Consider the following 24,441-nt stretch of genomic DNA (forward strand, 5'->3'; position numbering starts at 1 on the left):
TTAGCATACGCGTGGTGGAATGCTTTCTTTTCTTCTTGAACAGTGTGTCAGATTCCAATCCCAAGGGTTCCATTCCTCATTCTCCACCATTTTTTTCTCTCAAAAAAGTGTCAACCAAAAAAGGATGGCTTCAGAAGCTGTGGAGAAACAAAACATAACAACGACACGGACTGTGAGAATGTTTTCTTTGGTAGACTAGTTCTTCTTATTCGTTCTAAAAAGACGGCTGAAGTGGTGTTTTCTACGGTATCCGATTTCATTAAAACGGGAAAAACAAGAAAAAACAAGCGTTCTGAATCAAGATATGGATTTGAGAGTGAAGAAGGGAAAATTTGGAATCCGAAATATTGTATACTTTTTTTTTCAGAATTTACGAAGATAAAGCAATAGAACTTTATGATCGCGATCAAAGAATAAAGAGAGGAACGTCAGTTATGAAAGTGTCTTCTCCAAACCTTAGACAACTAAGAGTGTTTTCAGTCTAAACAATTTCATTGTTTATAAAATTCTGTTAGTTTATTGAAAAAAAACCCGAATTGCGAGCTACAAGAAAAATACTTCACATTCTTTCGTTTATACTTTGAATCCGATCTAGCTTCTAGAGAACAAGAAGAAAAAACGATAGGTTCCACCGAGATTTGAACTCGGGTCGCAGGATTCAAAGTCCTGAGTGCTAACCGCTACACCATGGAACCGACGGGCGCAGCAGTTCACAGGTTCGTATAGATTACAGACGCCGATGTTGCATAGACTGGTCAAACAAACATTAGAGAAGAACAGAGAGCGCGCGTACATCTTTTGAGTCTTGCAGGAATGATTGATAAGTGAGTTCTTTGATTTGGGTTGGCATATTTTCGACTCTAAAAAGGGAAATGACTTACCTCTGGCATTTTGAAGTTACTTCTTTTCACTTTTCGATATTTGCTCAGAAGTTGTCAGCAGAGAAATCGTCTCATCAGATGATGAATCCTGAAATTTACTAAATATTAGAAAATTGAAAATATTAGGAGAAGAGAATGTTTGAGAATAGAAAAACAGTGAAAGGTCTTTGTTTGCAAAAAGCCAGCCGCTTCGTCGGATCACCGTTAAAATTTTGGGGGTCTTTCACAGACGATACGTGACAATAGGAGAGAAAAAGAGAGATTAGTCAACAATCATCGTCAGCTGTTCGTCTCAATTCGAAGGGGAAACATGAGAGAAAGCTTGAGCTAAAAAGAAAAATTATGACACTCTTCGTCATCATTGTTTATGGTCCAAGGGTAAATGTCCTTACGATCGAAGAACAGGAAGAGATGCTACCGGAAGCTACTAATGATGAATGAATAGTGGCAAAACCTTTCGACCACGGCAGGATTCGAACCTACAATCTTCTGCTCCGTAGGCAGACGCGTTATCCATTGCGCCACGCGGCCACATTTTTGTACCTACACCAGAGAAAAGAACAAAAGTAGAAAGAGAGAAGAAGTGAGGAGAATCTCCAAATTTAGAAGGATTCGAAAGAAGAGATTATCTAATTTCGGAAGCTCAAGAGTCATTAGAGTGGGAGAATCTTGCAGCTCTGAGAGTACTAAAGAGCAGCAGAAGGGACTACTAATTTGCTCGCGGGAAATAAACGAAGAATTTGAGATTTGTGGGTAAAACATCTGGACAAAACCTTGGCGTACGTTTAAGATTACACTATTCTTCTTTTCTTGTAAATTTGAAACGTGAAATTTCATCTTCACTATTCGAAAGTGTAATCCGGTGTAAACAAATAAAACAAAAAAGAAGAGGAGAAAGAATAAAAATGGAAGAAAAAAGAAAAAGAAGATGAGCTTCAGAAAAAGAAAGAAGACCAAATGACATGGCAACGTGGAAAGAAACGGAAGACAAATAAATTGGACCGACTAAAAAAAGGGAAGGTGTGTATAGATGTAGATGCATGCGAGAAAATTCACCATCGCATCGAATTTCATGTCATGTCATCTACATCGCTCTCTTCCGGCGCTTACATCAAAAAAGAGCTAGAATAGAAAGAAAAGGAAACAGGGAATTGAAAGAAGGTGTGAAGCCAATTACTTTAGGTTACGGTAGTTCGAGTTCTCGAAACGAATGAGGACTTTCCTTGATTCATTAGACTGAAATGCGGTTCCAGATTTCACAGTGAGACACTTAAAATAATAGTTTCATTCTTTTACAAGTTTTTATGTAGATTCACTTGTCAATACACAGTGACTGTAACAAAACGGAAATGATTTCCGAAATTTCAGACAATTACAAAAGGAGCTTTTTTTATATTTCCGACGATGTTAACTTTTGCGGATTTATAGGACAAACCTAGATCTTCAATTTCTCGGTTGATAACTTTACAGTTTCATTCAATCGAAGCTTACAGTTCACACAGCTTTTCACAAAACATGTTTGATTTTGTCTAGTTAAGAATCTTTAGTAACTAATACAATAAAAGAAAATTCAACCGAAAATGGAACGAATCATCGGACAATCCCTCGTAACTTAAAAAAAAGTGTCACTTCCAAATGAAACTCTGAAATAATATAACTAATTAGAAATCCTCATCTAAGTGCTCATGAGTTTAAGGTTGAAATATTTGGTCGCTTTACAGTCCCAGAGGAATCTTTGAATTCATCTGAAGTGTCCAAAAGAATCCAAGTAAAGTTATAAACGTGCCGTATCGGGTGGCAGACAAAAACAAGGAATGAGTAGGAATTTGGCGACAAAGAGAAAAAAAAGGATTTCGGAAATTCAAAAATCAAATTTCCGCGCCGCCCGTCATGCGGCACCGAAAAAAGATAGAGATTTGTCAAAGTTGGTGAAAAACGGGGCAGGAGAAGAGAGGGCACATGGGAAAATCTATCAAAAATATTTGCCTTCCGGGCACCAGAATGAGTTAGAAAAACCGAAGAAGAAGACAGATAAGTTTTCAAAAGAAAATAACGAATTGCTAAAAATAAAATATATTTAGATTGTCCAGAAAGATAACAAATTCCAGCCTGAAAAACGAGGGAATGACTCAAAAAACGGAACAAAAGTACTTTGAAAGGAAGAAAGAAGAAGAGAGAAAGAGGGGGATTTCGTCATTATTGAAATGGTTCATCTCTATTCATAGAATGTCAATTGAATCATACTAAATTCAATTATTCTTTTTCATACTAATGAAAGAAACATTTTGCAGCAGAAGCAGTTCTTTTTTCTTCTTCCTTTCTCTTCTCCCTTTTTTGTGTGTCTTCTATAAATTTTCAATAGGGACGAAATGAAATAAGGGAAAGGAGACTTTGAACACTCGTTCTTTTTTGAGTTGGAAAATAAAAAAACGTGTCAAACATTCAAATCCATTCATAAAAACTATCTTATCAATCAGGTTAACAGTCTACAAACTACATTCATCGGACTAGTGATCACCTATTCTGAATGAACATTCTAGCAGTATTGTGAACGGTTTTAAATAAAAATGTTGAAAAAAGTTGAAGAATATTTGAAAAAAGAAACAAAAAGAGGAAAAAACAACCTCGGTGGGACGTCGGTGATCAGCTACAAATTCAATTTCTATTCCATTTTTCCGACCCAACTATTTTATTTTCTCTTCTTCTACTTCTCCCATTCCTCCCAAAAAGTTCCTATTTTACTTCTTCTGAATTCAGAATTCTTTCAGAAGACTTGCACTCAGAATGACCGTAATCCAATCTATTTTCACTGCATTGCCATGATTATCAATGAGAGCAAATAGAGATAATTTGGGGATAAGAAACGCAGAAATGTAAGAATAATTGATAAGCTATCAGTACATTTATCAGTGCATCTGTTTATGTTTGTTGGTTCTTTCGTGTGTGTTTCAGTGCTGTTTCTTATATTTTTATCTTCTTGTTTTGAATTTTTGGAAGCTTTTCAGTGCTAAACTTTGCTCGTTTTCTGGATTACTGTAAGTTTTCAATTAGAACACATTCGGAACTATGGTCTGAGAAATGGACAGATCATGAGAGCCCATGTAGAAGTTGTGTTTCTTTGATTCTAGAACACGATTTTACCGGCATTTATTGTTCTCTGCTCCTTTTTCGACTGCTCAACTCCAGAAACACGCTTTCCGAGATTTTTGATGATTTTAGATTGAATCGAGAAAGTGATTCGAAAGTTCAGATAAAGTACATTGATGCAAACAAACAATTTGCAACATTTTCAAATTTCGAGATAAGAAAGATGATTATACTTTTCGAAGTTTGATCGGAGAGATGGGGCAACCATAACTTCCGAGGAAGCATTTCGATTCGATTCGCCTACTTTTTGAAACTTTCGACTGCTATAAAAACAGTTATTGCAGAACATTTCTTTTCTTGTAGTTTCAAAAGTTTCTAGTCCATGAAAGTTCTGTTATCTGTGATCCGAATGATCAATTCCACTAGTTTTATTGCATAATACAAAAAGTAATGTTCTTTCTAGAAGTTTAGGTAACTGCACTGCAAACAAGTTCATTTTAGTTCAAAAACTCTCAGACTCAAAGAGATTCTGGTTACTTGAGAATAAGAAATGATAGTTGTTTCTCACTAGAACCCCTTTCAACTAGAAATGTTTTCTTTTCGTCTGCAATTGCAACATAGTGAACCGACTCGAATTCAATCCGATCTACACCCATAAAACTTCACTCTTCTAGATTTTTCAAACGACTCTCACTGGGTTAATCCACTTGTCTTCTTTTCTCTTTTCGAACACTCATCCCATCTGCTTTAATCTTCCTTTTCTCGCCGTCAGATAATGGGTTCGTAGGGCGAAAAAAGAAGAAAAAGGGGAGGATAAAAGGAATTGAGAGAGAAGAAAAAAGATGGGAAAGGAGAGGAAGAAATAGAAGAAGAGTGGATTTATGTGGAGCACATCCGGTTGTTTCCAGTCAAAATAGATACGGATATATGAAGGGGAAAAGGAAAATTAGTGCTGGAATAGAAGGAATAGAATAAAAATAGAAGAAAGTGAGAGTGTATTTGGAAAGGGAATATGTAGGTAAAGTGTGAGTACTGTAGGATGATATTCTGACTTCTTTTAACGAATGTAACTAATATTTCAAGATTGATGATAAATCGTAACATATTGAGAAATAGGCTTTCAGAAATTCAAAAATCTGATAAGATATCGTTTTTAGTGAGTAGATTTAATTTCTGAATTCGTAAGTTCTTGTGAACCAAGTCTTGACCTCACAGTGGTTTCGAGGTGACTGAAAAGCACTAACGTTTCACGTGAACAGCAAGATAACAAATTTTTACTAAAAGTTTTGCTTCTCTTAAGGCGTAAAATTTATGTTTCAGAAAATGAATTGACGTAGTCGGATTTACATACCATCGGGTTTGAAGATCTCCTAAAAGCTACCTCTTTTAATAATTCAATTTCAAGAAAAAAATTTAGATTTTTTTCGAAATTTCTGATTAACTAGTTCCCAAAATTCATAAAAACATGAATTTTACTCTTTTTATAACGAATCATAATCAACTTTCCATTTTCAGAAACACAACAAAATGCCATTTCCACTGCTCATCTTCTTATTTTTTCATCTTCTAACTACTTCAAACTGCTCCACAATAATATTTTTGAATATGTTCAACTCAAAGAGCCATGCACTTACAATGATGCCACTTGCAGAAAGGTAAGTGTCACGAATGTGGGTGATGACGTTGCAATATGAAGAGTGAATTTGAAAAAACGATAGAAAAGGTGTCAAGACTCAACCGGGAATAAGGGGAAAGAAATGGCGTCGAAATTCGTTTCCGCTTCACGCACTCAGCCGTGAAATACGATCGGACCCCACAAAAGTAGGTGAAGAAGAAAAAGGAAAAGGCGACAAATTTGAAGTGAAGCTCTTCTTTTTTCTCCGGAAAGAAGAAAAAATAGAAAAAGAAGAAAAGGATGACTGGATGGAAGAAGGAAAAAGAATGGATGCACCTCAGACGACATTTGAAATGGATGAGATTCTTGAGGTCATTTCTCAAGAGATATAGTCTGAGAAAAAGCAGAAAAAAGAAAGAGAATGAGTGATGTGCATTGGGACCAATCACAATCAATTGGCTCCGCGAATGGCAATGTTTTGAAGCTAAGGGGCGGGGTTTGACGGGGAAAGTGTCACGTGTTTCACCAGTTCAGTCATGGGATTTTTGGGATGAGGAAAGGAAAAAAGTGATGAGTTCAGACTGGAAACAAAGAACTTCCGGAACTAGATTTATGGAGAGAAGAGGTCTGTTGCGATCAACTTTGATAAGTAATATCTTCCTTCTGAATGCCGTTTTCTGAATAGTTCGAAAATCTGAGAATCTTTTTAGAACTTGTTGAGTCCAGCATGTATGTTCTTTGAATCTTGTACTTTTCGTTATCACTTTCATTATCAAATTAAACAATGCAGAGTTCACTCGTAAACAAGAAAGATACAAACCATAAAAAATTTTGAACTGTAACTGATCTAACTAGGTAATCGACAACGTGGGAAATAGATTTTTCAGACGAATATGGCTGGAATTCTGATAGATTTGTTTAGACTTCAAACTTGATTATTTCGCAGTGTTCACGTCAAAGCCAATTGTTCTATCTATTTTTGAGGAATCATGTAACTTGATTCATTTAATCGTTACTGAAAATTTAAAACCATAGTTTGAATCTCGACATCATCAGCTTTCGAACTATGTCAGTTTGTTCTGAAAACTGCGATTTCTGTGAGTAATTCTCTCTAATGAAATGAAAGGAAAACGCAACAAGTTTGAAACAAATTCAAACTTTGATCAGCTCTCTCTCGTTCAAAAAAAAAGAGAAATTAAATAATCGAAAATCTCTGAAACTGTGACATCCTCCCGAAATGTCTATTTTTTTGGGTGAAAAACTGAGGCCTCCCATCAGAGCAGTAAACGACTCATAAAACGGGTCGAAATCGGTTGAAAGCAAGTGATGCGTTTGCATTGCAGTCATAGTTTGAAAGACTTGAAGAAGAGGAGAGCAGGCTTATAAAAAGTTTGATTGGTTGGTGGTTCTCGTGTGCTCACTCGGCGGCGGTGGCTCCGTGACTGACGTCAAAAATCTTCAGAATCGCGACGTTCCCCTGGGAAAGAATGAGAGTTTGTCTTCCGACTGAATCCTCTCCCAAACTTTTTGACACTTTGTTTACGAATGCAAAAAATGAACAGAGATAGAGAGAGAATGTCATGGAACACATGTGACCAGACCATTAAAAATGAAGATTTTGATATCTCTCTGTCCTTAAAAAAGTTGATGAAATTTGTGAAAACTTCAATGTTCTTTCTTTCAGATTGGCGGATGATGGCCATGACGTTTCAATGTATACAATCAGTGCAAACCGGTTGAAAGTCCCCTCGAAAAAAGTGAAAATTTTGGAATCTCTTGTGAAAATGGCAGGAAGTACAGATGATTCTGCACCGGACACAAGTGGAGTGAGCAGAATATTTTGGAATTATGAAATGACACCGTATTATGGAGCATGGTGTTATGAAATTGGATTACACTATTTGGAGGAAGGACGAGACGGTGAGGAGAGAAACTAAACGTTTTTGTCATAATGTGTTTTTTAGATCAATTAAATCAAGTGTTATCAACTCCTTATGACTTGGCGATTGTTGATGAAACATATACATCCCTTCAAGGAGCAATTGCATTAAAACTGAAAGAGAATCACGGAACTAAGATAATTGCATTCGCAACAACAGGTATGATGAATGAGTTTATTTGTATTCGAATACTTAGACAACCTTGGAAACTCTTCTTCTGTATCCACTGGTCTCTGACTTGTTCTCAACAGCTCCAGTTCTAGCTGGGCATGGACAATAAGCAGCATCAGCTCCTGGCTGTCCGGCGTTTCCTTCTGGTCCAGCCTCTCCGTCTTGTCCAGCTTGTCCTGGTTGTCCGTCTGGTCCAGCTGGTCCGGCTGGTCCTTGTTGTCCTGGTGCTCCAGCGGCTCCGTCTTGTCCTGGGTTTCCAGCTGGTCCTTGTGGTCCTGGAGCTCCTGGAGCTCCTGGGAGTCCTTGTCCGCGTTGCCCATCTTTTCCTGGGGCTCCTGGGGCTCCTGGTGCTCCATCTTGTCCTGGTGCACCGGCATCTCCAGCTGGTCCAGCTGGTCCTGGGGCTCCTGGTTGTCCAGCTGATCCGTCTTGTCCTGGTTGTCCGTCTGGTCCTGGTGCTCCTGGAGCTCCATCTGGTCCAGCTGGTCCTGGTTCTCCTGCTGGGCACTTGATACATCCGGTCTCTCCTTCATGGGAGATGAGAGAAATTCCATTGACTCCGGCCTTTCCAGCCTCTCCAGCATGTCCGTCCTCTCCTGGAGCTCCTGGGGCTCCTGGTGGTCCTGGTGGTCCAGCTGGGCAGTTGTTTGGTTGAGCTCCACAGTTGCATTGTCCAGCTTGACGCTTTTCACGTCCGAAGAGAGCACGGAGGTTGCTTTGGTTATCAAGAGATGGGCGGGTAACTGGGATCATGTCCTTCCAGGCGTTGTTGGCGAACATCTGTAATTAGTTACTCGATAGTTTCATTTCATTTCATAAATAACAAACCTTGAACTCATCCATATCATCCATAACATTGTCATACAAATCATTGATATCCTTGAAAATAGCTCCAACGGTGAAAAGACAAGCAACGATTGCAAGTCCGGAGAAGCAAGAAGCAATGGTAACAACGTATTTGGCACTCATTATGTCAGACAAGATGAGATGACTGATTTCGAAAAGTGTCTAACCTTTCCTTTTATACTCAGATATTCGCTTTGTTTGGCCTTTTGCCAAATGAAATAAGCGCCGCCCATTCCGTCGCAGGTTAGCAAGTTCTGTTGCGTAATTTAAGGGAGAAGATGACGGAGAAGAGGTCGAAAAAAGTGGTAGCGATTGATATCAGCTTGGGGAGGAGATGAAGACAGAAAAATACTGGAAGATTCGATGAATTGAATTGTGTAATAAGGGAGAAATAGAGAAACAGGGTGATTTGGATTCGTGGATAAAGATTAGTGGATCAGAAATGCGACTGGAGATTTGAGGAGGAATTATGAAAAAGGCGTGGAAATAGAGATTAAACAGAAAGATATGAATATTTTGAAGAAAAGTTATTCAGAATATTGTTTTGTGGAAACAAACATAACCTACCATTCTTGCTTTGGCTGAAAATAACAAGTCCCATATTTCAGTTTTCTTTTTCACTCACCGACTTCTGTGCGTTTTTTGATGAAAATCAAATTTCAAACAAAATTGTGTACCTAAAGCTTGTTGGTAATCCTCTCTCATATCAGCAACTTTCAAAAAAACTTTCCGAACTAGTCAGAATCAGTTTACATCTCATAGTCATCTGATTATTGGGTATCCCAGGAATTGTATAATTACTTCGCTGAGATACCAAAACGAACATCAAACAGATTCACAAGATATCAAGCAGTTCTGATTTTGCAGTGATTCGATTTTTGAAACACAAGACAACAGTTTGCGACTCTCATAATCGGCAACAGATATATTCCAGAAGTCACATCCAATCATCACAAACTATAAAAATAAATAGTTTCTGGTATTACATAACTTGTTTGGAAGCTGATAATCTGACATTTCCCCGTTCGTGCTCAATAGTTCTTTCCACAGATTCATCTTCATGCCACACTGCAATCCTAATCATTTAGAAACATACTTTCTAATCACCGTTTCATTCCACTTACTCATCATCTTCTTCTCTTTTCTAGCTTTCTTTTATTTCCCTTTCACTTATCATCGTCCCTGATCTATTCTTATAGCAAAAAGAAGCGATTTCGAATAGGTAAACCGACCCGCGACCTTGTAAAACATTGTAACCCAGTCGGATTCTTTTTGGCTTTACACTTCTCGTTATTTTCCCATTGAAAACGGAATAGTAGTAGTACACGCATTTGTGAAGACCTACTTCATTGTCTATGTGACAAGGTCAAATTGGCTGTTATTTGGCTGTCACACATCACCCGGGGCGAAGGCGTTGGACGGAAGTATGCAAAACGGAAGGAATAATGAATTGTTTTTCAGAATTGATGCCGGTCGCAGCAAACATGAGGGGATATGCAAGGAATCCGGTTAACGTTCCAAAGTAAGAAACGACGAAACAAGGAGAGAAAATGAAAGAAATCTGAGAACTTGCAGCACTTTCCTCCTATCTTCAGAAGTCTATGAAAATAATCGAAATGGATTCTTTTCGAGAACAAGAAGGATATATGAATACCTTATAGATCAAGTAAGCCGAGAAAAAAGACATCTTCAACTGAAATTTGTTTATTTCAGATCTACAGTGGCCCTATTGCGAGTATTAATAGTGAAGCATCTGGAAAACTTTTGGGATTAGAAAGTGCCACAAAAAGCAGAATTTTCGAGAATTCTCTCCTCACTGTCAATGATTTTCCGGATACTTTTAGTTTTATCCAGTCTCGTGGAAATGATTTGATTCCTGTTGGAGAGCACTGTGCATCTAGTGAAAATCTGCCATCGGATTTTAGAAATTTTGTAGAAGATCCGATTTCTAAAGGAACAATCTACGTGGCGTTTGGATCATATTTGAATTTAGAAGACGGGCCAGAGGGAACTGTTGAATCATTCGTTGAAGCATTGAACTATTTTGAAGATTATCGAGTTATTTGGAGTCATAAAGGAAATGTTAGTCAGTTCAAAATTCAAAAATATCATTCGTTTTCTTTCCAGGTGACAGGTGCCAAATGCCACGTTAAATTTGTAAATTGGGCACCACAAAAAGAGCTTCTTGCTCACGAGAATACGGTTGCTTTCATAACTCATGGTGGATTGAAAAGTGCAAAAGAAGGTGTTTGTTCTGGAGTTCCGATGCTTTTCCTTCCATTTTATGGTGATCAACCTAGAAATGCACACCGATTTGTGACGAATGGGATTGCGGAAGCACTTTACAAGAAGTCAATTACGGCAGTTGATATTAAACAAAAATTGGAGAAACTTCTCGAAGATCCAAGTTATAAAGAGAATGTTGTGAAGGTAATTTTCCAAAATGACTAGAGTCTATTAAAAAGTAATTCTCTCTTCGAATCTAGATTACTGCAGATGTGTAGAATTTCTAGTGTGAGAGCGTTGAGGATAACCCCAGATTAAGACTGATTTTTGAAAAAAAAACCAGTCTTTGAATATAATTGGCAGACCGTTTTGTTCGAAGATCGGTAGGGATGAATCACTTTCCAAAAGATTATATTATTGAAATAATTTAATGATAATATTACAGAAATTGTGAACTTCATGTCAGTATTCACTTACTTTTTTTTTTAAAATTTTGAAGTGTTCCAACTTTATTTTCATAATTTAAACTTAAATGGGATAAAGTTCGTTTATTGTTTTCAGACTCGATCCTACTATTTGGACTCACCGATGAGCTCTCTCGACCTTGGAGCATTCCATATTTCCCGTGTACTTCGTCGTCCGGAATCTCAATTTATTCGTTTCAAACGAAGATCCATCTCGATGACTCACTTACAGTATCTCAATATTGATATTATTTTTGTTATATTTGTTGTTTTCTTTATAGTTTATAAAGCATAAATACAGTATTCTTTCTGCTATCTGACGTCTCCATTAATCTCTTACAATTTCCCAAGTTCAACCACCAACGATCATGGATTAGGGGGTGGAAAGTGTGAAAACTAACAAGTCCAAATTCACCACATTCGGAAACATTTAATGTTCTCTTCGTTCGTTTTTATTTTTTGTTTTTCACAAGTTTTCTGCAGTACTGGTAAGACAAGATTGTTTAAATAAGTATTTTGATTAAAAGTTCAGATGACCACGTCGATCAATTTCTTCAAAACAAAACGTTTGAAGATGTCATCGGATGTGAGCTTCCATATTTTTGAAGATTTGAAAAAAATCGTAAATTTTTTGCAGTGAGTAAGAAATACCACAGAGCAAAGTATCTGGAAACTCAGCAGAAACTATCTGATGCGTCACAACCCAGTTTAGTTTTGGCGGCTGATGGAGCTATTCTTCCTTGTGATGCTAATTGGCATCAGTATCCAGATACGGGATGTTGCTATAGAGTAAGTTATTCTTGTTCAAGGTATTTATTGAAAAGTAATTGGTAATTCAATCATCATTTTTTGTTAAAATTACAGATATCAGATGAGAAAAGTGACTGGTATGGTGGAACGAATATCTGTAAAGCACTGAATTCCGATGCACAAATGGCTTCATTTCACAGTCAGGCGGAATCATTATTCTTCGCCAATAAATACTCTTCGATTCATGCATGGACTGGACTATCTCAAACTGTAGACACTCAACAGTATTCTTTGAACTTTTTCATTTTTTCAGGAAGTTCCGAATACTTGGACATATACAGATGGAACTCCTGATTGGCATTGGTTTCCAGCTCTCACAAGTGCTCCATCTGCGGCTGATTCGAGTTGTGTTGAAATGATGGATGGTCTTTTGGGACTTTTATTTGCACTTTCCCTTCAAAAAGGGCAAACTAATCCTTACAGTTGTACTGAAGTGAATCAAATTATTTGTAAATATTGTCCGAAAGAAACAACATCAAGTACAACTACAACTACAACGACGACAACTGCAACTACTACCACGAAAACGACAACCAAAACTACAACTCTAACGACAACAACCAAAGGAACAACTAAGAAAACAACAACATTACCATCCGCTTCAGTGACGTGTACTTCGAATTGTCCTGCTCAATCTGTGAATTTCAATGGGAAATGCTATAAGGTATTCTATAAAAACTTGAGTTTGAAATTCTAAACAAAATTTCAGAAATGTCGGGGATCGGTCAAGTTCGAAAATAGTTGTAACGAGTGTGGTGGAACAATGATCACGATTTCGAATAAAGCAGAAAAAGACTTTGTTTCCAGTTAGTTCAATCGGCGTCCTTCATATATATTCAAATTGTGTTTTCAGGAGTATTTGGTGAAAATGATGGAACAGTATCTCAGATTTGGATAGGAAATACAGAATTAAATGGATACTTGGATTGGGAATATGGACAACCATCGAAACCGAATAACGCGTTGGATTACTGTATTTCTATGGATTTGACAGCCGGTCCTTGGAGAGGAAAATATAAATATTTACCCTGTGAGAGTACAGTTGCCAGCTCAATTTGTTTAATGAATTCTTGAAATATTATTCAGCGTAAAATGAATTGTATTTTGTGTTCAAAGTATGGTTGACAATGAAAAGAATCAATCGGTTTTTAATTATTTTTATGAATGATTTTCCATATTGAAAATAAGTTGTCAGCTACGAAAATAAAGCTCTGGATCTGATCTACAAACCCTACAAAGTTGTATGCAATGTGAAAATTATTGATGCAAAATTGTAAAAATATGTGTTACTTTCTGAAAAAAAAATTAACGGACATAATAAGTAGAACAAAATGCAATAGAGTCACTCATCGATTCTATATCTCTTCTACTCAGAAAAAGAAAATCAGGAAAACGTCTTCCAATTTTCATTACAATTTCAGATTCGTGCAAGTTTGTGACATATAATTTATATTTGAAAAAGAGTGTGACCTTTGTACATGATGTAATAGTGTCATAGATTCCCCATAAATCGTATTCAACTTTGCGTCTAGTCCCTTGAAACCAAAAGATTAGTGGGTGGACTTGTGAACAAACGAATCGTGTGAATAGTTCAATCAGATACGGATACATGTGCACATTAATGTTATTTCCAATTGTTCTCATCGCCTTTTTTGCTAATGTTCACTGCAAACCTAGAATTGAAAAAGGTATGTTTCAGTCCCCAGAGCTTTTAATATGAAATAAACATTTTCAGTTGATCATGTCGACGAATTTCTGCAAAACAAAACATTCAATGATATACTTGAGAGTAAGTTTCTATTTTCATCCGGACTGTTCTCCAAATCTTTCCATTTTCAGTGAGTCAAAAATTTCAAAGAGCAAGGTATCTGGAAACTCAGCAGCAATTATCTGATGCATCACAACCAGATCTTGTTTTGGCAGCTGAAGGAGCAGTTCTTCCTTGTGAAGCTGGTTGGCATCAATACTCTGGAACAGGATGTTGCTATAAAGTGAGTTGAATTTCATTTTATGACTTATATGTGTATTTTACAGAAAACGGACGCAATCAGTGCGTGGTACGGTGGAACTGATTTATGCAAAGCACTTCATCCGGAAGCTCAAATGGCTTCATTTCATAGTCAAGGAGAATCTGAGTTTGTTTGTAAAAAATACAGTTCGATTCACGCTTGGACAGGATTATCACAAACTGTAGGTCGAACATTTTATTCGGGAATTACTGTTCTTTTCAGGGAACTCCTGGAGTCTGGACATACACTGATGGAACTCCTGATTGGCATTGGTTTTTCGCCCAGTCAAGTTCAATGAAACCAGAATCAAGTTGTGTCGAAATGCTGGATGGAGTTCTTGTTTACTTATTCTCTTGGTCTGCCAAGAAGGGTCAAACACAACCGTATTCGTGTACAGAAGAAATTGCAAGTATTTGCAAGTATTGCCCGAAAGAAACAACTTCAACGAGTACAACTACAACTACAACAACGACAACTTCAACTACCACAACAACTCCCACCACTACAACAGAAACTACAACTGAAACGACAACTCCAACCACTACGACGACTGAAACAACAATAACTACAACAACTGCCACAACAACTCCAACCACTACAACTGAAGTTACAACCGAGCCTACGACAACTACTGAAACAACTACACCAACAACAACAACTACCACGGAGACAACTACACCTACAACTACGACCGAAACGACAACAACGCCAACAACTACGTCGACAACTACTCCAACAACTACCACCGAAACTACAACGACTGTCACAACTACAACACCGACAACTACCACTGAAACGGCAACTACTACAGAAACTACGACAACCCAAACAACTACAACTCCGACAACTCCAACAACTACAACTCCGACAACTCCAACAACTACAACTCCAACAACAACTACTACCGAAACTAGACCAACTCCAACGACTCCAACTACAACAACAACGACTACAACTCCTACAACAACAATTACTTCACCTACATCTCCAACTACAATTACAGCTCTTACAACTTCTTTGAAACCAACAACGTGTACTTCGATCTGTCCTCCTCCATCAATTGAATTCAAAGGCAAATGTTATAAGGTAAAGTCTACAGTGCTATAACTATAATGACGAATTTTCAGAAATGTCGTGGTTCTGTTAAATTTGATGAGAGTTCAGACTGGTGTGGTGGAACTATGGTTACGATATCTAATAAGGAAGAGAATGATTTCATATCGAGTGAGTTGCGATGCAATTGTTCAAGAACTTTAATTGGTTTTCAGGGGTATTTGGAGAAAATGATGGAACAGTATCTCAAATTTGGATAGGAAATACAGAATCAAATGGATACTTGGATTGGGAATATGGACAACCATCAAAACCGAATAGCGCGTTGGATTACTGTATTTCTATGGATTTGACAGCTGGTCCTTGGAGAGGAAAATATAAATATTTACCCTGTGAGAGCACTGTTGTTAGCTCGATTACTTCAATGAACCCTTGAGAATTCAGTTCAAAAATAAATCAGAGAACAAGTAGCTTCCTTGTCAACAAGAGTCGATCAACACGATTTTCAAGTTATAATAATTTTTGATTTTATTCAAATCATGCACCCGGTGCATCGTCGAGGAACACTTTCCTGTATGAAATTGACTAGATCTATTCCATTTCCAGTTTTTGTCAGTGTACTCAAATGATGATGGAACACGTGAATATGGTATGCTGAAAGTTTCGATGAACATATTGACTTCAACTGGTCAGGAGGCGTCAGCAGAATTTGCATGAAGTTTTGAATATTGAAAAGATTAAAAACGATGAATCAACGACCAAAGGAAACAGAGAGAATCAGAACAAAATTACGGTGATTAAATCTTACGAAATTTTATTACACGGTAGAGATCTTCTGGTTTATTTTAAATTCAGAAAGGCTTCGAAACAATTGCTGGAAAGTGAAAAAGAAAAATAGTGATCATGTTAGATTTTCAGAATTTCTTAAAGACAAGAAATTGAATATTTCGATAATCTTCTATTTGAAACGGTTGCCTTCGACGAAGTCATCATTTGGAATAATCTGGGAATTATTTTTGTCTCTTCTGTGCTTTTCCTTCCAATTCGATTCCTTTGCACCGTCCAATTCAAGTTCAAATAATTCTCCCGATCGTTCAGAGTCCATCAGTGTCATAATTATTCGTCACCTATTTCCCTTCTCGCCTGGATTATTTTTCCAGCCCCAACCACTGATTTACATAATAGACAGTGTTCAACTTCAATATAAAAAAGAGAGCGTGGTGCAAATTGTGTCAGTTGCGGCTCATTCGCTACCAACAATATTCCAAAACATGTTGTTCCTAACTTCGATTTTATTGTTGGTCTTTGCCAACTTATGTTCATCCGTTGAAGTGAATCCATGTGATTCCACGTGGCATTATTACAATAAGACTGGATGCTGTTATAAGGTGATTCAAAACAAAAAAAATAGAATTCCGAAGATCTATTCTCTAATTTTATAGACTTCTACTGACTTGGGAACGTGGTTTGATGGATCAGCAATTTGTGCAAAGATGCATGTTGGAGCTCATTTAGCATCACTCCGAAATGAAGATGAATCTAAATTCGTTGCAAAAACACATAGAAATGGACTCGATGGAATTCACGCATGGACAGGTCTTTCTCAAACTGTAAGTGGATATCAAAACTTCAAAATTATTTCCAAGATTTTCAGCAAAATGCGAACAACTGGACGTTCACTGATGGTTCCAAACCATGGTCTTCATTTATGACTCCCTACATTTTCCCTAATAACCACACAAGTTGCGTGGAAATCGTAGACAATTGGCTGGTGGAACTGTTTCAAAATACTGGAAAAACTCAACCGACATTCTGCTATCATTATCGGAAATCATTGTGCAAGTATTGTCCAGTTCCAGTTGTTCCAACAATTATAACTACAACTACAGTAAGAACTCCTGCTGCTAGAATTGAAAAAGCTCATCCGAGAAGTAATCAACCGGAGTTGGTTTCTGGATGTTCATCTGGTTTAGCTGCGAATCAAGTACCTGTGATACCGGTGTCTAATGCCACTACGCCAGTTCCAACTACAACAAAGACAACAAAAGCTGGAATTATTTCAGCTGCTTCGCTGCATACTCAAAACGGAAATCAATCGAATAAAACTCGGTCAATATAGCTTTTTGTAATCTGATCTCTTGCTTTTTTGTTCTAAATATGAAACTTTTACTTGTAAAATTATTTAACAGGAATGAAATTCGCATCGCCACAAAATTCAAAATCCCTAATTCATCCTTATGTTCAAGCAGTAATTATATTATCAAGTTGTTCTTTCATGAAACCAGCAATCTTTTCTTTATGTTTCGACATTGCCGGTACGAGGTGACCTCCATCGTGAGCAATACGGAGTGGCGGCACTTCGAACTGATCGGCTAGTTTTTCGCTTTTTGGTCTTGCAACGATTTCATCAGCGTCACCGAAAACATGTAGAGATGGGAAGTCTTTGATCCGTAATGATGTCAAATAGTCATGAGTACTGGAAAGGCTTAAAAATCCAGAGAAGAAGATTGCAAATCGAATTCCAGGAAGTTTGATTTCACCAAGTTGCGCCTGCAAACAAATATAATACGTTAATCAAAATAAGCAACTATACCTTTGCAATAAGTAAATGAACCATAGATGCTCCTTGACTGAAACCCAGCAACCCATCAAATGGTCCGTTCTCTTCAATGAATTTGACAACAGCTTCCACCGATTCATCGAATCCAACGACTACATAGGTTTGTTCTCTCGATGAGAAACTCATCGCTCCGGCGTTCGAAAACCACCACGCACGGCTAGTAGGCAAATCTATAAAGCAGTTACTTTTGAGATTTTAGAAAGTTCAAGACTAACGTTCGTCAACCGCTACCGAATGTGGCCCGTTTACAAATTCAAAGTCAGCTAATGATTTCACAAGCTTCCGCGTGGATCCGGTTTTCTGCCGGAATGATTGATCACACTGTCTGTATCCATGAAGACAGAGAACACGTAGTTTTGGTTGAGTTGACATCCTGAATATTTAATTGAGAATGTGGAACATTTTTAAAAAAGGAGACATATCATATGGACTTTTCCAATGAAAGAAGAGAAATTCAAAGAAGCCAGCATTTTCAAAAATATTTTTATTCGTACTGTACAAATATCGAACTAGTAAATTCCAATGAATCTATAAAAAACAAAAACAAACTGAACAACGAAAACAAAAAGAGCGAGGTTACTGTGATTTATTTCTTCTCCCTAATGTCTGTCAACCACTTCGGCACATTTCTTTTTCTCCCAACTTGTTCATCTTCGGATTTCACATTTCCCAAAACACTCGCACTTCTGCTCAATGATCGATAGTCAATTCCATAATCAGCTTCTCGGAATAATTTGTCCATTTCTTGTTCCATTAACAAACTCTTATCTCCAATAAACTTCATTTCAGGGCATGTTATTCCGATTGATTCACTGATTCGTCGTTTAATTTGATTTTTAGTTTTGTCCAATATATCGATTACTTCGAGATCTCCTTCCCCTCGACACATCCAATAAACCGAAACTTGAGTGAAACCTCGATCAACTCGAACTCGAGTTATTTGTAATTGAAGCTGACCGAGTGTTTCATCTGTTGCAATAACTTCTCCAACTCGTTCTTCCAAAATGCGACTCAATTGGATAACTTTTTTTTCATCAAGACGTCTCTGCTTCGTTCCGAGTGATACAAGTAGTAGACGATCTTCTAGACCCATATCTATTCCATAACGAGTTCCCATTGACTTTTGGAAACTCTTTCCGATTGCCTGAATACAAAAATTCATATCGATCATAACATTCTTTGTTACTGAACCTTATCATATCTCCACTCAAACCTAGGAAGAACGGAATTACCACATCCACGTCCTGTTTTTCGATTGACATAGCTTCGTGATCCTTTCAGTGATACGATACTGCTGGATATGTATCGAATTCCATTTCTCAACATTCTGAAATTTCAATTTTCAGTTTCAACTTTTGATTTGTTTTGGAAACATACTCAAGGTGTTCTTTCCTTCTGTTACTACTGTCGTCATCAATTAAGTTTCATGAACATTAAAATTTATTTTTTCGAAGTATTCTCTTGTCAAGAAATTTTGTGAGATTTGGAAGGGTAGAGATGTCTTTAAAGACAAAAGATTTTCAGAAGTGAATATTCGAAACATTACTTCAGTTTTTAAGAGAGTATGTTGGGGAGTAACTGACAGTATGTACGAAACAAAAAATAAAGCAGATAAGGGAAGGTGAACATAGGGAAAATATTGAGATTCGTTTTACGGATCGGCATGAAACAGGGAAGAATAGAAATTTGTAGTATTCACAGTAAAGGGGCAATTATAAATCCATCTCGTCTTCTTCGGCGATTGCTCCGAGTTCTGGAGACTTTCCTTGTGGAGTGGCTCCTCGCACTCCTTTTCTTGATGGAACTGCTTTTGGTCTGCGCGTCTTTATGTTGCCAAACACAGAATTTTGATCAGTCTCGCCTCCCTCAATCGCATCTGGATCTTGAGTTCTTTTCCAGAAATCATCTTGATCCTCTATTTTTCCCATCTTGAGACCGCGTGGAAGTGCTTCACTTTGGTTGAGAACTATGAAATCTGACATCCATGAACGTTTTGAGCGATCTTGAACTATTTGCAATCCCTGAAAAATGAAGAAAAAACGTATTCTGGTAGATGCACATCATGTATACATCGGTTGATATGCTCCAGCTAATAACTCACATTTTCATTCGCAATATGAAGCAAGAAGGAAACGATGGAAGATGGTCGTACATTCTCTCCCATTTTAGATGGCATGGACAGTGCCAAGGATAGGAGAGTATGGCAACCTCTAATTTGAACTTTTCTGTTCTCTGTATTTGCTGTGCCATATTTTGATGAGGTAGGTTCTGTGTTGCTGCTGGAACCTTCTTCTTCATCTCCTTGATTATCCTCTTCTCTTTCTTCATCTTCTTCTTGATAGTCAGGAACTTCAGTCAGTGCCTTCATAATTTCAGTAACATTATGAGAAGTCATATTCGGTGCATGATATTCGAAAACAGAAGTAAGAGTTTTGTCTGCTTCGAATGACGCTGTTGGCGAAGCAGATGATTCATTCCGACTGGCGCTGCGACCTCTGATAGAAGCGTTACTTTGATGAAGCGTTTGATTGAGAGTTAATTGTTCTAGAGCATATTGAATTGATGGCATCGAGAGAGTGTCACTTTTCAAAATTTCTGCTAAACATTTTTTGTGTTTTGCCGCATCTAGGTTCTTGGCCTGAATCGCCTGACGATCGAATGACTGAAAATTATGATTTTATCCATAGTTTTAAATTATAGTATCTCACATCATCAAACTCATCGTCGGAATCCTCATACTCTATTCTTCTCTGTTTCACCGTCGGGTCAGGCAATAACTGTCTGATTTGCTGTCGTGCCAAATCGAATTTTTTCTGAAAAAAAAACCGCGGTGCTTTATTTCTGATAGTTACGTTTTACCAGCATTTCTGGACCCATTTGAGCTGCTGCCTTTTCTTGAGCAAACTGTGGATCAAAATGTTCATGGTCCTGAAATTATTGAATGAGCATATGAAATTAAAAAAAGAAAATTACCAAGAAGCCTTGACAATAGTCATCGGCAGGTTCAACATGTGCCACATGATCATCGTCTTCACTGATATCATCAACTGCGACGGGGTTGCTGAAATATAATACATAGATTTTTAACTACACGTTCAATTATCTCACTCCATGCATCTGAATCCACTGAATGTCGAGAGCCAATTGAGACAATCGGGTTCTTTATTTCCTTTTACTTCATCAACGAAAACTTCTCGTTCAGTCTTTTGTTGCTTGATTCGTTCCAGTTTTATTTTTCCGTAGGGTTTCTGGAGGAAAAATGTACTGAAAGAGTTCAATTGTATTACAAACCTTGTAAAAAATACCACTGTTGCTGATAATACCCATTTCAAATGCAACATGAGGCTTAGCCTCAATACCAAGTGATGATAGATATAGGCTCTGCTCCGTCAGGAAACAACCTTTCTCGTTAGAAATTTTTTTGCATTTTGATTCGCCAGTGCCTCTTTCCATTTCATCTTCCGCCACATCACCGAAGTAATGAAGAAAATCATCAACAGTGACTTTTCGACCTTTTCCTTTCTTCTCACGACGTTTGCGGGGTGCAGCTGCCTGCTTTTCTTGGTCTGCAATCTCGGGTGGAACCCAATGAGCATTGTCAATTCGTCCGACGTTTCTGATTTCTTCACGCATTTCAGCAGAGGGACCAACGAGTTGAACTGGCGGTACTGCAGTCATCAATTCCGCTACTTCATCAGAACCGAGTGCGATGTTTTCAATTTCACGTTGTATAACACGTTCATCTCTTATTTTTTCCTCAGTTCTAAAAATAACAATGAAGATAATCGCAATACAATATCTTTGAAACTCACTCATCCATTTGGTCATCGAAAAGTATATCAGCAATTTCGTCAGCTTCCACTCTATTATTAGCCGTCGCCATGTCATCGATCTCAACAGGAGCAGCAAGGTTGTCATCGAAATCTACATCGAAACCACCTCCAACTTGATCATACACATCTTCGGCCACGTCCATATCATTTTCTCTCCGATATTGTTGTTCTTTCAATTGAGTTCTGATTTCATCTAATGAAGCATTACGTTGGTCTTCTTCCTCTTCTCCTTCTGTTGCCATCAGCTTCATAACATCCAATTCTTCTCCCACTATTTGCATGTCCTGAGCCCGGTCTGGTGGATATGTGTTCATATACTCATCTGACTTCACCAAAAACACATTTTTTCCAATATCAGGAAGCCAAGTTCTCCCTGCATCTACATCCTCCATTTGGGTATCCTCAAGATTATTCCGAGCATCGCGATTGACAATCATCTTGACTGCATCGCTGTTTGCCCAAGAATCAGTGGCCTTGATCCACCCGTCGATTCCAGATGAAATTACAAAACGAGTATCATTTCTCATCGCTGTCTCATCGTCGTCTCCCCACTCTTCAGCACGCATACCATTTCTCCAGATTTTCGATTCTATCATATCAGATGACTTTGATGATTCGAATTTCTCATCGAAAATTTTAGTCAACTTTGTCGTATCCAAAGAACAGTATGGAAGTTTACCAACTAAGGACTCGTCCATTTCCAACTGAAATAGATAATGCATTGAAATGCTAGATACTGAGAATTGTAGCTTACCTGACTATATGACTGCGGAACATATTCATCGTTAACCGGCTTTTGATTGACAGTAGAAATAGTCTGATTTAGACTTGGTGTCATTCTACTATTAATTGTTTGATCATTTTCTCCGAGCGCGAGTGGTAGTCCCTGATTTACTGGGAGCATAGAAATATCCGACGATCCGGCCATAGTTGTGTCCGGATTTTCATTGCGCTGGTTTACTTCGGCGAAAGTTAAATTAGCAAGATCTTTCTCGCGAGAAGCCTCGGCAAGGGGTAAAATTTGCTTCTTCGCTTCTTTCGCCATGATTTTGTATCTTCCAATAACGGGACGGTCCTTGACTTCAAGCATCAAGTAATTATCAAGAACGTGAGGCTTCTTCGCCATAGCATTTTCAAGTAGAGAATGAGTATTTTTGGCCAATGAAAGTGTCACATCTGAAGTGTAAAAACGATCATCAGCGTTTCGGTCAACAATTCGAGGATGCAAGTTAAGAGCTCGTCCACTCGGAGAATGCAATCCATAGAAGTTAAGAGAATGGAACGAGTTAGACGAGTTGTCCAACGATCCTTTCGTCGCTTTTTGGAAATTTGGATTCGATCTTAGCCAATCAATACTTGAGTCTTTTATGTCATGAGCAATATCGTCTCCACTGACAGAAGAAGCCATGTCAGTGTTTAACTTCATTCGCAAATTGTTCGCACGAGTGATGACTAAATTTTTGATGACATCTTCGATAACCATATTTGTTTCCAAAAAAAGATCGACGTCTCGAGAATTGGCCGTAGGATCGATCCTTTTTTCGCCGGCAATTTCTTCTTCTTCTTGCTGAGGTGCCTTTCGGTTGATAATAATACTGCTGTCCATTTCATCTTCGTGCATAGCGTCCTTATCTGCTATCTGATTCAAGAAATCTGAGATTCTGCTCACACCATCAGCAACGGCCATTTTCTTTTTCGCTCTTCTGCTCTCAACATTCAAGTGAACTTCCTCCTTTGCCGGATTTGTTCCACGATTAACATCGCCTGTAATTAAGCCGACATTATAAATTTGGTGAGTATAAAAATATACCGCTGGACAAGGCAGCATCTAATAGCCTTATATCATGGTGCAGACGATCGACACGATATCCGATAACTTGTTGTGCACCATCTAGTACAACCGCCATTTCTTGGATCGATGCATTTGCGGCCATCATCTGTTCGATTCCGAACAACTCAAGAGGTGACTTGAATTCAAAACAGTTCAGCGATCCCACTTTTTTCTTGTTAATGATTTCATCGACTTGATTGTTAATGACGGACATGATTGAACCTGGATCAGCATCGTGTGGATTGACTTTCTTAATTCCCCGAACACTTCTGGCTGGCGTGGATCTCATCAAAGGATGTTCATCATCGTCATCTTCTAGTCCAGGGCTTTTGATTCTCTTTAAGGAAATTTTAAATTATTCGTGGTTATGAAAAAAAGAAACATACTTTACGACGGCCTGTTACATTGCTTGACGACGGAATGTCCATTACGCCTGAAATTTAAAACAATAAAGATTTTAACGAAACGAAAATTGAGAAACTGGCATACGGATATCAGCATTAACGAAAATGATGTATGCTTCGTAAAAATAAACTTGTTCACATTTTCCCAGTAGATTAAAATATTTCCCTTTCTTCAGAGTGATGTGAAATTGTTGTATTGATCTGGGATCTAGTAAGAATTTTCATCATTATACGACCATTGCCGCTAAACTAAAAGCGATTAGATTGATATCGGATTGCCTGAGAAACTATCTAGCAAAATCATATATTTAGTAAAATTCACAACAAAGTAAATTCGTGTTAGGATTGGTCTACAAATAATCGTAAATAAGTTTAGAATTCTGCCAACTTCCTACGTCTGAGTAAGTAGTTGCTCCGAAAGAAAAATCGACATGCCATAAGGAATTACTTTTCAAAAACCCGCGTCTGCTAAATTCAGCACACTCGGCATCACGGAATGTCGTTTGCGTTATTTTGATGTTTGCGCTCTCTCACTCTCTCGCTACTCAAATGGCGGGGGTACAAAATCGAGAAATTCAGGGCTCAAATAAAATGAAGACGTAGACCTTAAAAAGAGGAATAAACTATTCCTCATATCAAAAAAGCTTACTC

General features: G+C 37.8%; 4 protein-coding genes across 4 annotated transcripts; 2 read left to right on the forward strand and 2 right to left on the reverse strand.

The window, feature by feature from the left end:
* Positions 1-10,006: 10,006 nt before the first annotated feature.
* On the forward strand, positions 10,007-15,538 carry GCK72_014305 (uncharacterized protein; the record flags this gene model as incomplete). The annotated part of the gene is made up of 16 exons (XM_053730232.1): positions 10,007-10,062; positions 10,116-10,206; positions 10,254-10,622; positions 10,668-10,970; positions 11,328-11,461; positions 11,887-12,019; positions 12,095-12,250; positions 12,294-12,704; positions 12,750-12,846; positions 12,894-13,070; positions 13,776-13,829; positions 13,880-14,031; positions 14,075-14,179; positions 14,272-15,082; positions 15,214-15,273; positions 15,318-15,538. 16 exons carry the CDS (start codon positions 10,007-10,009, stop codon positions 15,536-15,538), a joined length of 3,330 nt encoding a protein of 1,109 aa, XP_053585004.1.
* Positions 15,539-16,373: 835 nt separating this feature from the next.
* GCK72_014306 (uncharacterized protein) lies at positions 16,374-17,221 on the forward strand (the record flags this gene model as incomplete). The annotated part of the gene is made up of 3 exons (XM_003089471.2): positions 16,374-16,490; positions 16,545-16,712; positions 16,757-17,221. 3 exons carry the CDS (start codon positions 16,374-16,376, stop codon positions 17,219-17,221), a joined length of 750 nt encoding a protein of 249 aa, XP_003089519.2.
* Positions 17,222-17,343: 122 nt separating this feature from the next.
* On the reverse strand, positions 17,344-18,094 carry GCK72_014307 (uncharacterized protein; the record flags this gene model as incomplete). The annotated part of the gene is made up of 3 exons (XM_003089466.2): positions 17,344-17,652; positions 17,696-17,892; positions 17,938-18,094. The coding sequence occupies 3 exons, from the start codon at positions 18,092-18,094 to the stop codon at positions 17,344-17,346; spliced, it is 663 nt and encodes a 220-aa protein (XP_003089514.2).
* A 214-nt stretch (positions 18,095-18,308) lies between these two features.
* GCK72_014308 (uncharacterized protein) lies at positions 18,309-19,048 on the reverse strand (the record flags this gene model as incomplete). The annotated part of the gene is made up of 2 exons (XM_003089472.2): positions 18,309-18,866; positions 18,914-19,048. 2 exons carry the CDS (start codon positions 19,046-19,048, stop codon positions 18,309-18,311), a joined length of 693 nt encoding a protein of 230 aa, XP_003089520.2.
* Between the last annotated feature and the right edge of the window lie 5,393 nt (positions 19,049-24,441).

This window comes from Caenorhabditis remanei, chromosome IV (assembly GCF_010183535.1).
Source record: "Caenorhabditis remanei strain PX506 chromosome IV, whole genome shotgun sequence".
Taxonomy (NCBI): domain Eukaryota; kingdom Metazoa; phylum Nematoda; class Chromadorea; order Rhabditida; family Rhabditidae; genus Caenorhabditis; species Caenorhabditis remanei.